At 44.7% G+C, this 15,949-nt stretch overlaps 1 protein-coding gene across 7 annotated transcripts in view; it reads right to left on the bottom strand.

Moving 5' to 3' along the window:
• Positions 1–15,949, bottom strand: part of LOC121545371 (collagen alpha-1(XXIII) chain) — a 232,966-nt gene that overhangs the window by 25,599 nt on the left and 191,418 nt on the right. For 6 of the 7 annotated variants that reach the window (XM_045208206.1, XM_045208207.1, XM_045208193.1 and 3 more), the window contains 5 exons: positions 11,119–11,145; positions 10,998–11,024; positions 7,754–7,780; positions 7,570–7,596; positions 500–571 (listed from right to left, as the gene is read on the bottom strand). In XM_045208206.1, coding sequence (XP_045064141.1) covers positions 500–571; positions 7,570–7,596; positions 7,754–7,780; positions 10,998–11,024; positions 11,119–11,145 — 180 coding nt within the window. Of the gene's footprint in view, positions 1–499; positions 572–984; positions 1,045–7,569; positions 7,597–7,753; positions 7,781–10,997; positions 11,025–11,118; positions 11,146–15,949 lie in introns of all 7 variants that reach the window. The other variant, XM_045208194.1, reaches the window with a different exon arrangement.

Raw genomic sequence — 15,949 nt, 5'->3', positions numbered from 1 at the left:
AAGGTCTTCATCCACCAGACTCTGTTTCCCTACGTAGATAATTAACATAGTTCTGGAAGGCAGCGGACTCCACCTTCAAAGCTGTTCAATTCCCAATATAATGAAAAGCACACAATCCTAAAGCCGCTCTAACATGTTGCCCTGTAGTCTTCCTGAGATATTTTCTATTTGTTTTGTCATGTTACGAAATAGACACAATAGAAACACACACACACACACACACACACACACACACACACACAAACACACACACACACACACACACACACACACACACACACACACATTAAACAGAACACAGCACATGTGCATGAGGAGATAGATGAACTGAGAGAAAGCAGCAGAGAGATGTGGAAGTGTGAGGGAGCAACAGAGAGAGAGAGAGACAATGAAGAAAAGGCTGAGAGATATGATATCAAGCAGTGAATAAGAGACATCAACCAGCAGTGAAAGGGTTAAAGGTGGTTAGAGGTGCACACATGCCTTAATGGAGGTGTACCTTCATCAAGCGTCTCTGAAAGTTGGACTGGTCACCAGACATAAAGCCATGGTCATAGCGGGGAAAGACCATCTGAACCAGGAGAACAGAAGAGGAGGAGGAGGAGGAGGAGGAGAGGAAAAAGGAAGAGTAGGGATGGAGGGAAGCACAGAGAGGGTGCAGAGCAGGAGATTGAAAGAGAAAGAGACAGAGTGGTGGATAGAGAAAAATAAATAGATGGAAAGAAAAATAAAGAAATCAGTGATTAAATAAGTCAGGGACCGATTTCAGGCTGAAGTTTCCCTCCATTCTCCAAGGAGAGACAGAGTGAGGTGCTGAGAAGAGATCGACCGACAGAGTAAGCTTCCAGGTAAGAGGTCAGGGTTGATAGGTCAGGGTTGAGAGGTCAAAGGTGACCCAGCAACTGTAGTCCAGCAGAGAGAGACAGGCAGGTCAGCAGAGGCCTGCTGGGAGGACAAAGCTACGGAGGGGCGCGAGGGACAAACCTTAACGGTGAGGATCTGATTACTGTGCAGACCTGCGTATGAGTTGTGGGGAGGAGGGCCCTGGGGGAGGAGGGGGGAGGAGAGGGGAGAAACACAGAGGAGGGTGAGTCACCTGTTGGAGAAAAGGTGGAGCACCATGTGGCTACTGTATATGCACGGTAACAAGGTCGCAGACCTCAAGTAGCAGCTAACTACCGAAGATAAATGTACAACAGGTGTGTGACAGTCTATTAGCCACATGGGTGGCTATGATGTTAAAATGTAGAAGGATTGATCTGTATACTACCGGTACGCATATCTCTTCATACCCAGTTAGACATAGCCACTAAATAGTCATCATATAGCACCAACTACTTTTCTATTATCTATCCATTCACTCTCCAGGAAATCAATATCTACGTATATGTAAACCAGTCTGTACCTATTTGCTGTATATGTCCCTTTCTTTCTTTGTAAACCAATATCTGTGTGACTCACTCTATAATAATGCACATCTTTAAATACAACCCACAGAGAAGGCTGTGTTTGGAGGCTGTGTTTTGTTGAGCCCAACAGACAGTAACTATGATCATTTCAACTCAAGCTGAAAAGAACATAGAAAGTCTGTCGGCAGATAACTCATACGGAGGCCTGCATCTCTGGTTGAGTTCCCTCCCTCACAAAACAAATGGATGGGAGAGAGGGATGGGAGAGAGGGAGAGAGAGAGTTGGTGGGCGAGGGCAAGGAAAAGGGAGAGAGAGAGAGAGAGAGAGAGAGAGAGAGAGAGAGAAAGATTGAGAAAGCAAAAGATGATCAGAGACACAGGGGGAGAGAGAGAGAGGGAGAGAGAGAGGGGGGGAGAGAGAGGGAGAAAGAGAGAGAGATATGCCAATCTGGTCATGAGGTTTCTGTTAGTGGGCTGCGGTGATCGCTGGATAGCTGAGGTTTCCGACACCACAGCCTCTCATCCCCCCTCTCTTCTGTCTCATTCACTCACTTATTCCTACCGTGAAGACCACATATGATCATCCCTTAGAGCACAGAGTCTCACTATAGAGTGAAAGGTTGTTACACACTCATATCCCCTATACCTCATACACACTGTACAACCTGAGTTATTTCTGACCACATGGCTCAGTGTGTGTGTGGAAAACTCTGGGTCCTACTCATCCAACATCAGGCTGACAGTAAGACAAACAATCGTCTAGCTTCTAAGCTCCTATCCACCATGCCCTCTATCTCACCCACATTGAGGGAAAGAGAGAGGAAAGCTTGGGTTGGGGTAAAACCCCACCATGGCTTGTCTTTCATCGCAGTCTGAAGATGAACCTAAATGCACAGTTACTGTCTGTTGGGACGCAACAGTCAAGAGTCTTGTCTTAAAGATGGAGAGCCTCTTTAGCTAGAATGTTTGTCGCCTGCTTCAAAGGTGCCTTGAACAGCCTCGAGTAAAGTCATCTTGATATCTTTCTGTGGTAGAGTGGTGGCTGTTTTTCTATATATTATTGAGTATTTTTTAATGTCTCTGTGATCTGAGGCCACTTCTGGGCCAACACTGGCAGTAATGATGACAGATCGACAGGAAGTCACACTGACAGTGATGCATGACTACTTCCTGTTTTTGTACGTCTCCTCTTATCCTCTCCAATGGGGGCAGAGGTAGAGAGTACAGAGAGAGAGTTGGTATCAGAACCCAGTGTTGACTGAGTGTGGGATTGATAATAACATATACCATTCAGCAAATCATTTCATTCAAAGTGACTTAGTCATGTGTGCATATACACTACCAATAAAAAGTGTGGAGACACCTACTCATTCAAGGGTTTTTCTTTACGATTTACTATTTTTACATTGTAGAATAATAGTGAAGACATCACAACTATGAAATAACACATATGGAATCATGTAGTAACCAAAAAAGTGTTAAACAAATCAAAAAATATTTTATTTTGAGATTCTTCAAAGTAGCCACCCTTTGCTTTGATGACAGCTTTGCACACTCTTGGCATTCTCTCAACCAGCTTCAGGAGATAGTCACCTGGAATGCATTTCAATTAACAGGTGTGCCTTCTTAAAAGTTAATTTATTGAATTTATTTCCTTCTTAATGCATTTGAGCCAATCAGTTGTGTTGTGACAAGGTAGGGGGTGATACAGAAGATAGCCCTATTTGGTAAAAGACCAAGTCCATATTATGGCAAGAACAGCTCAAATAAGCAAAGAGAAACGACAGTCCATCATTACTTTAATACAGAAGATAGCCCTATTTGGTAAAAGACCAAGTCCATATTATGGCAAGAACAGCTCAAATAAGCAAAGAGAAACGACAGTCCATCATTACTTTAAGACATGAAGGTCAGTCAATACGGAACATTTCAAGAACTTTGAAAGTGTTCAGAGGAGACTGTGTGAATCAGGCCTTCATGGTCTAATTGCTGCAAAGAAACCACTACTAAAGGACACCAACAGGAAGAAGAGACTTGCTTAGGCCAAGAAACACAAGCAATGGACATTAGACCGGTGGAAATGTGTCCTTTGGTCTGGAGTCCAAATTGGAGATTTTTGGTTCCAACCGCCGTGTCTTTGTGAGACGCGGTGTGGGTGAACGGATGATCTCTGCATGTGTATTTCCCACCTTAAAGCATGGAGGAGGAGGTGTTATGGTGTGGGGGTGCTTTGCTGGTGACACTGTCTGTGATTTATTTAGAATTCAAGGCACATTTAACCAGCATGGCTACCCCAGCATTCTGCAGTGATACGCCATCCCATCTGGTTTGGGCTTAGTGGGACTATCATTTGTTTTTCAACAGGACAATGACCCAACACACCTCCAGGCTGTGTAGGAAAACCGCAGAGTGAAGGAAAAGCAGCAAACAAGTGCTCAGCATATGTGGGAACTCCTTCAAGACGGTTGGAAATGCATTCCAGGTGAAGCTGGTTGAGAGTGTGCAAAGCTGTCATCAAGGCAAAGGGTGGCTATTTGAAGAATCTCAAATATAAAATATATTTTGATTTGTTGAACACTTTTTTGGTTACTATATGACTCCATATGTGTTTCTACAATGTAGAAAATAGTAAAAATAAAGAAAAACCCTGGAATGAGTAGGTGTATCTAAACCTTTGACTGGTACTGTATATATATATTTTGTTTTACATATAGGTGGCCCCAGCAGGAATCAAACCCACAACCTTTGACGTTGCAAGTGTCATGCTCTACCTACTGAGCCACACAGGACCACATTGGTTAAGTGTGTACTCCTGCTATCTACTTCAGTACATGATCAAGTCCTGCTAACTCAGACAACAAATGCAAATAGTTGATATGTATACCTCAAAACTCTCCTTCAGGAGCATATACTGACTCTGAGAGTACCTTCCCTCTAATTGGCTGACACTTGTCACCTAATCTATCAACACCCAATCACCCAGCAACGTGTAAATTGTCAGCTGCAAATACTGTAGCAGGCTGCGAGCTGCTTTGTTTTGGAAAAATGTGTGCTTCTAAGCAATCCTTTGTGTCTCTAAAGTTACCCAGGCAGATCGCAGCTACAGGCGCCGCATCCAAGTACAATATTTATCCTTTGGCGCAATAGCTAATGCAGAATGCAAAAGGGATTCATTACCACACAGAAAATTACCTCAATATCTAGCAGGATTGGCTGGTGGGCTGGGAAACCAAAGGGACTTATGGCTAGATAAAAGTCAGGAATTTCATCAATGTTGCTGACCATGTCGTAAATACCACTGTGTTTGTCCTCTGTTGACATATAATAGCAATATCTCGCAATATCTCACAAACACCAGAGTGTGGTTCAGAATGAGATGTGAATGAGAGACAGTAGTTGCATCCCAAATGGCACCCTAGTTCCTATATTTGGTCAAAAGTAGTGCACTATAATGGGAATAGGGTACCATTTGGGATGCATCCTCTGACAGAGAGAAAGAGCAGTAGCTGAGTATATAAAGAAGGGCTCTTACCAACAGTAGGTAGGAGACAACGTTTACCTGTAATCTGTGACCTAACCCAGAGTAACCTCATTAAGCACAGTGATAAAATATACAGTACTGTAAACCGTTAATCTAAGGCCATGACTTCTTACAGAATCGTCCACACCAGATATGCCCAGGGGAGCAGTTTTTGGACATGCACTGAGTAAAGTAGGAGATAATTATATATATGTTAAATACAGGGATGGATGATATCACATCATGAAAAGGCAACAATGACAGCATACTCCAGATGCAGAGAGAGGTTACCCCACAATGTAAAAAGAGATGGTTTGGAGGAGACCGGTCCCCTCTGGATGCTAGTTCTGGCTCGGAGTCCTAGTTTTGGGGTTTCCACGGTGAAGTATAAGTATTTCCATCATACTTAAATGGCATAATTTCTCATATTTGACTGGAACGGGGTGGGGGGGGGGGTTGAGATTTGTGGAGCTTTTAAAAGCTTTTAAAACCTCATCAGAAGAAGAAGAGTGAGTTCTGTGTTCGGCCGTCGGCCGTCGTGCTAGTTACGTTGGGAAAACACGTGTACACACACGCACAAATTCACGCACCCACACACACACCACCTCGCCTAAATGATCAGATGAAATATGCAGTGTGTTAATGGTGTGTGTAAAGACCGGTAATGAAAATAAGGAACTAATGATCTGCAGTCAGTGTGTGTGTGTGTGTGTGTTTCTCTATGTATTTCTATGCATGTATTAACAAGGCGATGATGAATGATGAGAGCGGAGTGTTTTTCAGATGTTATAAATACTCCACAGAGAGCCAATTCCCCTCCACCCTCTCCCCATCGCCTTTATTCTCCATTTGGGATGGACCATTACCCTAATCTGTAGGGAGAGGGGGAACAGGAGGGTGAGGGAGGGAGGGGGGGGATACAAACGGAGCCAGAGAACAGATTATAGAGTTTGGGAAGTTATACCTAATCGGGGAGAACAAGAGCTGAGGTGCTGTATTCATACAAACGCCCTCGTTGCTTGAATTTCCTCAGGTCAGGTGCATACATACAGTATACTGTACGTACAGTGCATTCGGAAAGTATTTAGACCCCTTGACTTTTTCCACATTTTGTTACGTTACAGCCTTATTCTAAAATGTATTAAATTGTTTTTTCCCCCTCATCAATCTACACACAATACCCCATAATGACAAAGCAAAACAGGTTTTTATTAATTTTTGCAAATATATATATATAAAAAATATATATAATATATCACATTTACATAAGTATTCAGACCCTTTACTCAGTACTTTGTTGAAGCACCTTTGGCAGCGATTACAGCCTCGTGTCTTCTTGGTATGACGCTACAAGCTTGGCACACCTGTATTTGGGGAGTTTCTCCCATTCTTCTCTGCAGATCCTCTCAAGCTCTGTCAGGTTGGATAGGGAGCGTACCTGCACAGCTATTTTCAGGTCTCTCCAGAGATATTAGATCGGGTTCAAGTCCAGGCTCTGGCTGGGCCACTCAAGGACATTCAGAGACTTGGCTGTATGCTTAGGGTCGTTGATAACCTTCGCCCCAGTTTGAGGTCCTGAGCTCTCTGTACTTTGCTCCGTTCATCTTCCCTCGATCTTGACTAGTCTCCAAGTCCTTGCCGCTGAAAAACATCCCCACAGCATGATGCTGCCACCACCATGCTTCACCGTAGGGATGGTGCCGCAGGTTTCCTCCAGACGTGACGCTTAGCATTCAGGCCAAAGCGTTCAAGCTTGGTTTCATCAGACCAAAGAATCTTGTTTCTCATGGTCTGAGAGTCCTTTTGGTGCCTTTTGGCAAACTCCAAGTGGGCTGTCATGTGCCATTTACTGAGGAGTGGCTTCCGTCTGGCCACTCTACCATAAAGGCCTGATTGGTGGAGTGCTGCAGAGATGGTTGTCCTTCTGGAAGTTTCTCCCATCTTCACAGAGGAACTCTGAAGCTCTGTCAGAGTGACCATCGGGTTCTTGGTCACCTTCCTGACCAAGGCTCTTCTCCCCCGATTGGTCAGTTTGGCCGGGCAGCCAGCTCTAGGAAGAGTATTGATGATTCCAAACGTCTTCCATTTAAGAATGATGGAGGCCACTGTGTTCTTGGGGACCTTCAATGCTGCAGACATTTTTTGGTACCCTTCCAAATATCTGTGCCTCGACACAATCCTGTCTCGTAGCTCTACGGACAATTCCTTCGACCTCATGGCTTGGTTTTTGCTCTGACATGCACTGTCAAATGTGGGACCTTATATAGACAGGTGTGTGTCTTTCCAAATCATGTCCAATCAATTGAATTTACCACAGGTGGACTCCAATCAAGTTGTAAAAACATCTCAAGGTTGATCAATGGAAACAGGATGCACCTAAGCTCAATTTCACGTCTCATATGAAAGGGTCTGAATAATTAAGGTATTTCAGTTTTCTTTTTAATTTCTAAAAACCTGCTTTCACTTTGTCATTATGGGGTATTGTGTGTAAACTGATGAGAAAAAATAAATAATTTTATACCTTTTAGAATAAGGCTGTAATGTAACAAAATACCCCACATCATTTACTTCAACAGTTAGAGAGATCGATGGAGATAGGGAAAAGGGTTGAGAGAGGGAGAGAGAGGGAGAGAGACTTACCCTGGGCCCAATGTCTCCTTGGTCACCCTGTAGAGGACACACAAGAGGACAACAACCATCAACACAAAATAAGATAATGGCTTTATTATCCCTGTTGGGAAATTTGGGTTGCTGCACTATGCATACATAAAAACATATAATCAAGCGTAGACAAGGACATACTGACAATAACAACTGAACATACCTTATCTCCCTTGAGTCCGGCTGGTCCCTGGAGAAAAAGGAGAAATAATGAGAGACAGTAGGTTAGACAGAAGAAAAAAAAATCACTTCTTATAAATCAGTTCTTTTCTGTGTGTGACGCTAATCATCAGTGGAAAAATAATATTCTGACAGGATCTTTTTAAGAAGACTCTGGGGTGATCTAACTCCAACAATAAGATACATATCTCCTTGATTAACTATTAACAACCAGGGAATGGCATTCAATCAAACAGAATCACGCAAGGTGATGATTTTGTCCCATACAGTGGCTTGCAAAAGTAATCACCCCCCTTGGCATTTTTCCTATTTTGTTGCCTTACAACTTGGAATTAAAATTGATTTTTGGGGGGTTTGTATCATTGGATGGGTTGCGCTGGTGTACAGCAATCTTTAAGTCATACCACAGATTCTCAATTGGATTGAGGTCTGGGCTTTGACTAGGCCATTCCAAGACATTTAAATGTTTCCCCTTAAACCACTAAAGTGTTGCTTTAGCAGTATGCTTAGGGTCATTGTCCTGCTGGAAGGTGAACCTCCGTCCCAGTCTCAAATCTCTGGAAGACTGAAACAGGTTTTCCTCAATAATTTCCCTGTATTTAGTGCTATCCATCATTCCTTCAATTCTGACCAGTTTCCCAGTCCCTGCCGATGAAAAACATCCCCACAGCATGATGCTGCCACCACCATGCTTCACTGTGGGGATGGTGGATACATAGTTTGGGCTTTGTCGAGTCAAGCTTAAACTATGTATTTAGATTGTAGTTATGTATTGTAGGTAGTTATCGTGGGTTGTTGTATGTAATTATTGTAGGTTAGTATTGTATTCAGCTGAGCCCGGTGAAGCAGGAAGCTAGCTAATGAGGTAGAACTGTGTTGTTCGGTATGGAGACTGGAGAGGAACCAGTCACTATTATCGCTAAGGGGTTGGCAGCCACAGCACACTGAAGCTATGCTTTGACTGAGCTAATGCTATATTGACATGCTGTGTGTGATAGGGATGATTTGACTGGTTGACTGGCTGAGTAATTCCCCTATGGACAGTGGACTCATAGATGAGCTAACCCTCGCTACGGGCCATCCTCTCGCCCACCTCTCAGTCACACTGAACCATCTGATGACAGGTGGCACTGGGACTGTGAACGTGGCTCCAGACCGCAGACCGCACTATGATCACAAACCCACTGTCATCGACCGTACTGGAGAGCTGTAGGGGACATCTGCTAGTAATGTCCTGCTGGTCGACAGGCTGAGCTGGGCTCAGTGTGTGTGTGTGTGTGTGTGTGTGTGTGTGTGTGTGTGTGTGTGTGTGTGTGTGTGCATGTGTGTGTGAGAAAGAGTATTTCTGTGTTTCTCTCCTAGACTGGGTATGCTGAAGTTTCAGCCTTAAGACAGGGAAAGGAAGTGAGTGGAGAAGGGGGAAAAGTGTGAGGGAAAAAGAGGGGGTAGTGTGAGGGGAAAAGAGGGGGTAGAGTGAGGGGGAAGGGGGGTTGGTGTGAAGGAAAAGGGGGGATAGAGCGAGGGGAGAAGGGGGGATATTGTGAGGTGAGATGGGGTAGAGCGAGGGGGAAAATAGGGGATAAGGGTGAGGGGTAATGCAATTCCCCACTTGTTGACAGGGAGAAGCTTAAATCCTGCTCTCTTCCATTTCCTTCAGGCCCAGATAGACAGAGAGACAGAGAGACAGAGAGGAAGAGAGACAGAGAGACAGAGAGACAGAGAGACAGAGAGGAAGAGAGACAGAGAGACAGAGAGACAGAGAGGAAGAGAGACAGAGAGGAAGAGAGACAGAGAGGAAGAGAGACAGAGACAGAGAGACAGAGAGACAGAGAGACAGAGAGACAGAGAGGAAGAGAGACAGAGAGGAAGAGAAACAGAGACAGAGACAGAGAGACAGAGAGACAGAGAGACAGAGAGGAAGAGAGACAGAGAGGAAGAGAGACAGAGAGACAGAGACAGAGAGGAAGAGAGACAGAGAGACAGAGAGACAGAGAGACAGAGAGGAAGAGAGACAGAGAGACAGAGAGACAGAGAGGAAGAGAGACAGAGAGGAAGAGAGACAGAGAGACAGAGGAAGAGAGACAGAGAGACAGAGAGGAAGAGAGACAGAGAGACAGAGAGACAGAGAGACAGAGAGGAAGAGAGACAGAGAGACAGAGAGGAAGAGAGGGGAAGAGAGGGAGAAAGGGAGGGGGGAAGATCAGGGCATGAAGCTGTCTGGACCTCCAACCTCTCACTCTTCTTCTTCTGTCTCTTTTTCTCTCTCTCTTCTTTTGCTCTCTCCTCTCTCCTCTCAAAGTCACTTGCCCTGGACATTTTTTATCCTCCATTTATCATTTCTCTTTACCACTTCCCTCTCCTTATCTCCCTCTCTTCCTCCATTTCCACCTTTCTCTTCCTTCCCTCTTCCACTCACATCCCTCTCTCCTGTCCCTCCTCCTCTAAGGTGTGGCGTGTTTTTAGGTCGCCCGTCAGTAAAAACACAGTAAGAAGGCCTGTGACAACCCCAGTTTGACATCTTCTTTAGCAGTAAACAACTGATTAATGATGTTTGGGGAAAGTGCTATTCAAACCGCTCTCAGTGCTCTGCAAGTGTTCTATGTTTCAGTGGATAAATGGGTCCTCTCTTGGTGGCTGAGGCTGAGCAAGGGGGCCGTAGTAATGCCTTTTTAAAGAGCCTCTGTCAAAAGTAATAAACTCTCTCTCTCTCTTTTCCACCCTCTCTCTCTCTCTCTCCTTTGCGTTGTGTGTAACCCATTCTCTTCACCTCGGCTGTTCCCCCTATCTCCAATCTCCTTTCTCCCTGTGAGTGAGTGTGTGTGTGTAGGGCAGTGTGTTGGGGAAGTGGACCGCCAGGGACTGGCTGATAGATGGGCCCCAGTGCTGGAGTGTATAGGAGTTTCAGTGCTCTGTCCTCAGGCAGAGCTGAGCCATGACTCCAATGAGGTCTGGAGAGGCTGGAACAACTTTTGGCTGGATTACATGATTGCTACTTATGGTAACCTGGCCAACTCACTATAGCTGTATTTTCCAACTGGGACAATAAATAACGATTGATGACATGCAGAAACGAGTCACCTGGCTTACAGATTCCAATACTCACCTGGGTTCACAGACTTAAATACATGAACATGTGTAGAATATTATATTATATCCCTGTAACTTTGATGTGTTTCCCACTCACAACAACATGACAACCACTGCAGGAAGGAGAGGAATGAACGTACCTGACTTCCTTTAGGACCCGGGAGACCCTATGAAGAGGAGAGAGAGTCACAGAGGTGAAACCAATCAAAGATTGCAGTAAAATTTGAGGATGTTTCATTCATCTGTCAAATAGATACTCACTGGTTTGCCATCCAATCCAAGCGGGCCCTACAGAGAGATGGGGAGGGAGAAAAGAAGAGAAAAAGAAAAGAGACAGATTAACCCATGTGTTTTGAACAGTGATTGCCCCAGAGATCCATTAGAGAACAGCCTGTAATGTGTGAGCGTGTGTGAGTCAATGAAGTATAAAATGAGTCAATGGCTGCTAGTAAATCTCACTGATGACTCCGATAGAGTAAAGGAGGACACTGTTTCTGTTAGCCAAACCAACAATGTCACCCCTCTAGTACAACATGATACAGCCTGGGGCTAGGGTAATTTATGGTGTTTGTATTCTCTCTGTGTGTCTGTCTCGTATAAAACTATTGGAAGACACACACACACACACACACACACACACACACACACACACACACACACACACACACACACACACACACACACACACACACACACACACACACACACACACACACACACACACACACACACACACACACACACACACACACACACACACACACACACACACACACACACACACACATACACACACATACACACACACACACTCTAGGCAGACCAAACATCTGTAACAGAGCTAGGTAATGAAACTGAGGTCATAAACAAATAGATAACAAAATGTTAGAAAAACACAACGTGGAGGTAGAGGAGGAAAGGAAAAAGAGTTTAAACACATTTTATATCCTGCCCCATTTGGTGTGTGTGTGTGTGTGTGTGTGTGTGTGTGTGTGTGTGTGTGTGTGTGTGTGTGTGTGTGTGTGTGTGTGTGAGGAGGGTGAGGGCATGTCTCCTTCTATGGACTGTGAGTGGACATGTCCCAGCTGCAGATAGCACGCCTCTGCACCACCCACTCACACAGGCACGCACGCATGCAGGCTCACACACACACACAAATGTCCCGACTGTACCCAGCACTAAACACCCACAGTATGTGTCCCAGAGTACATCACTTCATATAGTCTGCATTACTGCAGAGTGCATCACTTCAAGCTATGGCCTGTGTAATGTATATAAACAGAGAGAGGTAGAAGTTATGACTGTCTTTAGTCACTGTCCACTCCCGCAGAGGTGCTGAAATAGGAGTCAGACCTGGGACACGTTCAGTTGCCAAACGTTGTCGAACAGCTCTGACCCCTGACCTCTGAAGACTTACAGAGGGAAGAATGAGAAATGTTATCTTCAGCTCTCCGTTTTACCAGCCCCTAGGGTACGTTGCACAGAAGCGCCTCGAAGCGAAATGCTACGACTGCGTCTGTGCCTTCATGCTTTGATGGATGGCAGGAGGACAGACGGATAGGATGGTGGAGCGGGAAAGAAAGTTATATTTTAGGAAAGTCGTTTTTACTGTTCATAGTCTCCCTTTGGTCTCATAATGAGATGGCATGGTCCTAGATAAGCTATGCATTTCTTCCTGTAAAACACAGAGGTTTTTGAAGACCTGTAATGTCTCCTTGATTACATGGGCCCTTATGGTTTAATTAGCAACCCGAAAGCTTGGGCCTGTAAGGTTCTATCTGCAAAAATATGATTCTGAGATAATTGGCTTTAAAGTTCCGAACCCTCATTGGTTTTATTGTTGTCAGCAATTTTTGTCTTGTATTCCTTGGAACTTACCAACATGAATTTGGGTATTTAGAGTACTATATAGGTAGATATCATTGAACAGAATAAGGCTATGTCAATAACTAAATGTTGACAAAAATGCAGATAGAACCTTGTAGTTACTGACTTATAATTGGGAAACCAGATGAATGGTCTCAGATGTCAATGATTTCAAGCATGCAAGCCTTAGAAGCGAAACAAAGCAGATCCTACAGCCCACCAGGACTGGAGCTGTGTGTCAGAAGTGTAAGCGAGTGACAGTGTGTGTGTGTGTGTGTGTGTGTGTGTGTGTGTGTGTGTGTGTGTGTGTGTGTGTGTGTGTGTGTGTGTGTGTGTGTGTAATGCAGGGCTGAATGCTCCACAAACCCTAATTTCCTTCAATGAATACCACTGTGGTACTTAACACGGACGTGCAGGGCAGACAGTGGCTTCATTGCCCTGTGAAACACACCTCCCTGTGTGCGCGCGTGTGTGTATGCGTCTGTCTGCCTATCTGTGTGTGTATGTGTGTGTGGGTGATACGTCTGGGAACGTTTAAGCAGTCCTGGCCCCCCGAGACTCGTCAGAATGAGTAGATGAGGTGCGCACAGTGAGGTCACCGTCGGCAGGAAGACTCTGAACTAGACCAAAGGAAGATTTACTAGCCCCAACAAGCCACACAGCATTCTGTGAACTAGACATGTGTGTGTTTGTTCTCTGTGGGACCGTATGTGAGTGTGTCTACGTCTGTGTGTGTGTTCTACGTCTCTGTGTGATTGTATGTGAGTGTGTCTACGTATGTGTGTGTGTGTCTCTGTGTCTGTGAATGTCTACATCAAACTATTAAACCTATAATCTTTGATGACAGTTACACAGTATTTTAACCTTCTGAACTTGTGCTCTGACATCCAAACTGGAATATTAGAATAAAAAAAGAACCCAAACAATTCTCTACAACTGCGAAACAGTGGATAATATCTATTTTAACAAAAAAACAAATCTATGAAAGTCTATGTGATTGATAAGAGGATGCTACATTTATAAAGGTCCACTTCCATCCTGAATAGGGACATCACTACGGTCAGATATGACTTTATCAGAGCATTATGGGCCAGTGGAGGACTGTAATGTCAGGATCATGTGGGACAGAGCCTGTGGGTGTGTGAGTGTGTGTGTGTGTGTTTGTGTGTGTGTGTGTGTGTGTGTGTATGTGTGTGTGTGAGTGTACAGTAGTTTTTGCTGTATGAGATTGGACCACTTTTGGACCACTGGTGGACCATTTCTACCCCCATCTCATGAGGTAAAACCAACACAACAGACGGCGAGGCGGAAAAATAGAAAGCTGGAATGCAAATAAAATTAAGACCGAACAAAAAGGCAGCGCAACTATGCCAAGATCTCTTCAGCTCATACCACAAAGGGAATGAGCAACAGAGACAGACAGAGAGAGAGAGAGAGAGAGAGAGAGAGAGAGAGAGAGAGAGAGAGAGAGAGAGAGAGAGAGAGAGAGAGAGAAGGGAGTGAGAGAGACAAAGAGAAGAGAGTGAGAGGGAGAGAGAAAGAAAGAGTGATAGAGAGAGAGAGAGAGAGAGAGAGAGAGAGAGAGAGAGAGAGAGAGAGAGAGAGAGAGAGAGAGAGAGAGAGAGAGAGAGAGAGAGAGAGAGAGAAAGAGAGACAGAAGGGAGAGAGAGAGACAAAGACAAGAGAGAGCGGGAGAGAGCGAAAATAGTCCTCAAATTACCACTAAAACCTCAAGTAGGGGAGAAGGGAACATGGAATAATGCCTTTTTGTCTGTGGGTTTTTGTCTGTTTGTATTCATAGTGTCCTTGGCCACATTGCCCCTTGTCCCACAGCAGATACTAATCAGGGAGGATTCTGGGAGCTGTGACTCTGCCTACATAAGCATTCCGCCCAATTAGACAGCTTTTAAACACATTTCTGGAAAATGACTTTGGCAGCAGGGGGTTTGGGTATGTGTCTGTGTGTGTGTGGAGCAACGCCCCTCCTTGTTTCAGCATAGTATAGAAGAGGTCTGAACTATGTGTTTAATACGCTCCCTATTGCTGCAAGGCCTAATTATACTGTTAGGGTTCACAGAGCTGAGAGAGCTGATGCCTGGGTGTGAACATGAAGCAAAGCTACAGGTCTACAGGAGCAGACAGACAACACATGGTAACACATTCATAATTAGCGTGATTTAGCTTAATTGATATTGGGACATCAGAGAGACAGGGGAGGGAGACTATGCACTAATGAGGTGTGAGAGGTGGGTTTTTTTCTCTCTCTCTCTCTCTCTCTCTCTCTCTCTCTCTCTCTCTCTCTCTCTCTCTCTCTCTCTCTCTCTCTCTCTCTCTCTCATGTATACTTATCACAGGAGGAGACAAGGCATGTCCATCACTTGATGCAAGGTGAGGTCAGGTGAGAGGGAGAGGGATTGAAAAGAGAGAGATTGGCAACCTAAAGAAAGGGATCAGAGAGAAGGAGGGTGGGGTCGAATACAGGGAAAAGAGGACCAGCCACATCTGGATCTAATGCAGAAATCCAGCCATCCACCCTCTACGTCTTCTGTCTGTCTCTCTCTCTCTTTTCGCGGCAGTGGAAATATTTTATTGGACTATATATGCATTAGTGATACATGACAATCATTCTCTTATTTCAAAAATTCTAAAGGCGCATTTCTTCGATAGCTGGCATATCCCGAACTGAAGAGCACTATAACGCATACCAGAGCTGAACTTAGGAGAGAAAATCACTGACATGCTGGAAGACTGATGCTTTTGATCTGTGCAGTGGCCTCGGAGGAAGAACAATAAGATAACTTCAGTGTTTGAGCTGTATCAGAAACATTGTCCATCAGTCTGAGAAGTGACACACGAATAAACAATGTAGTCTGTGCATATGAATGAGTGTGTGTCTGTGCATGAGTGTGTTGGCATGTAAGTGTATGCATGTGTGTGTATGTGAGTGAAAGAGAGCATGTGTTTGTGTATGTATGGGTGTGTGTTTGTGTGTATAAGTGCATGCACGTGTGTTTGTGAGTGAGAGAGTGTGTGTCTGTGTGTTTGTGTGTAATTGTAAGTGTATGCTTGACGCCTTGATAAGTTCCTTCCCTGAGGATGGCTCACCCCTCACAGTTTTGGGGGATTTCAACCTCCCTATGTCCACATTTGACTCATTTCTCTCTGCCTCCTTCTTTCCACTCCTCTCCTCTTTTGACCTCACCCTCTCACCGTCCCCCCCTACTCA

Source organism: Coregonus clupeaformis, chromosome 3 (genome assembly GCF_020615455.1).
Source record: "Coregonus clupeaformis isolate EN_2021a chromosome 3, ASM2061545v1, whole genome shotgun sequence".
Classification (NCBI taxonomy): domain Eukaryota; kingdom Metazoa; phylum Chordata; class Actinopteri; order Salmoniformes; family Salmonidae; genus Coregonus; species Coregonus clupeaformis.
The sequence above is the reverse complement of the archived record's forward strand: the minus strand, read 5'-3'. Positions and strand labels throughout refer to the sequence as shown.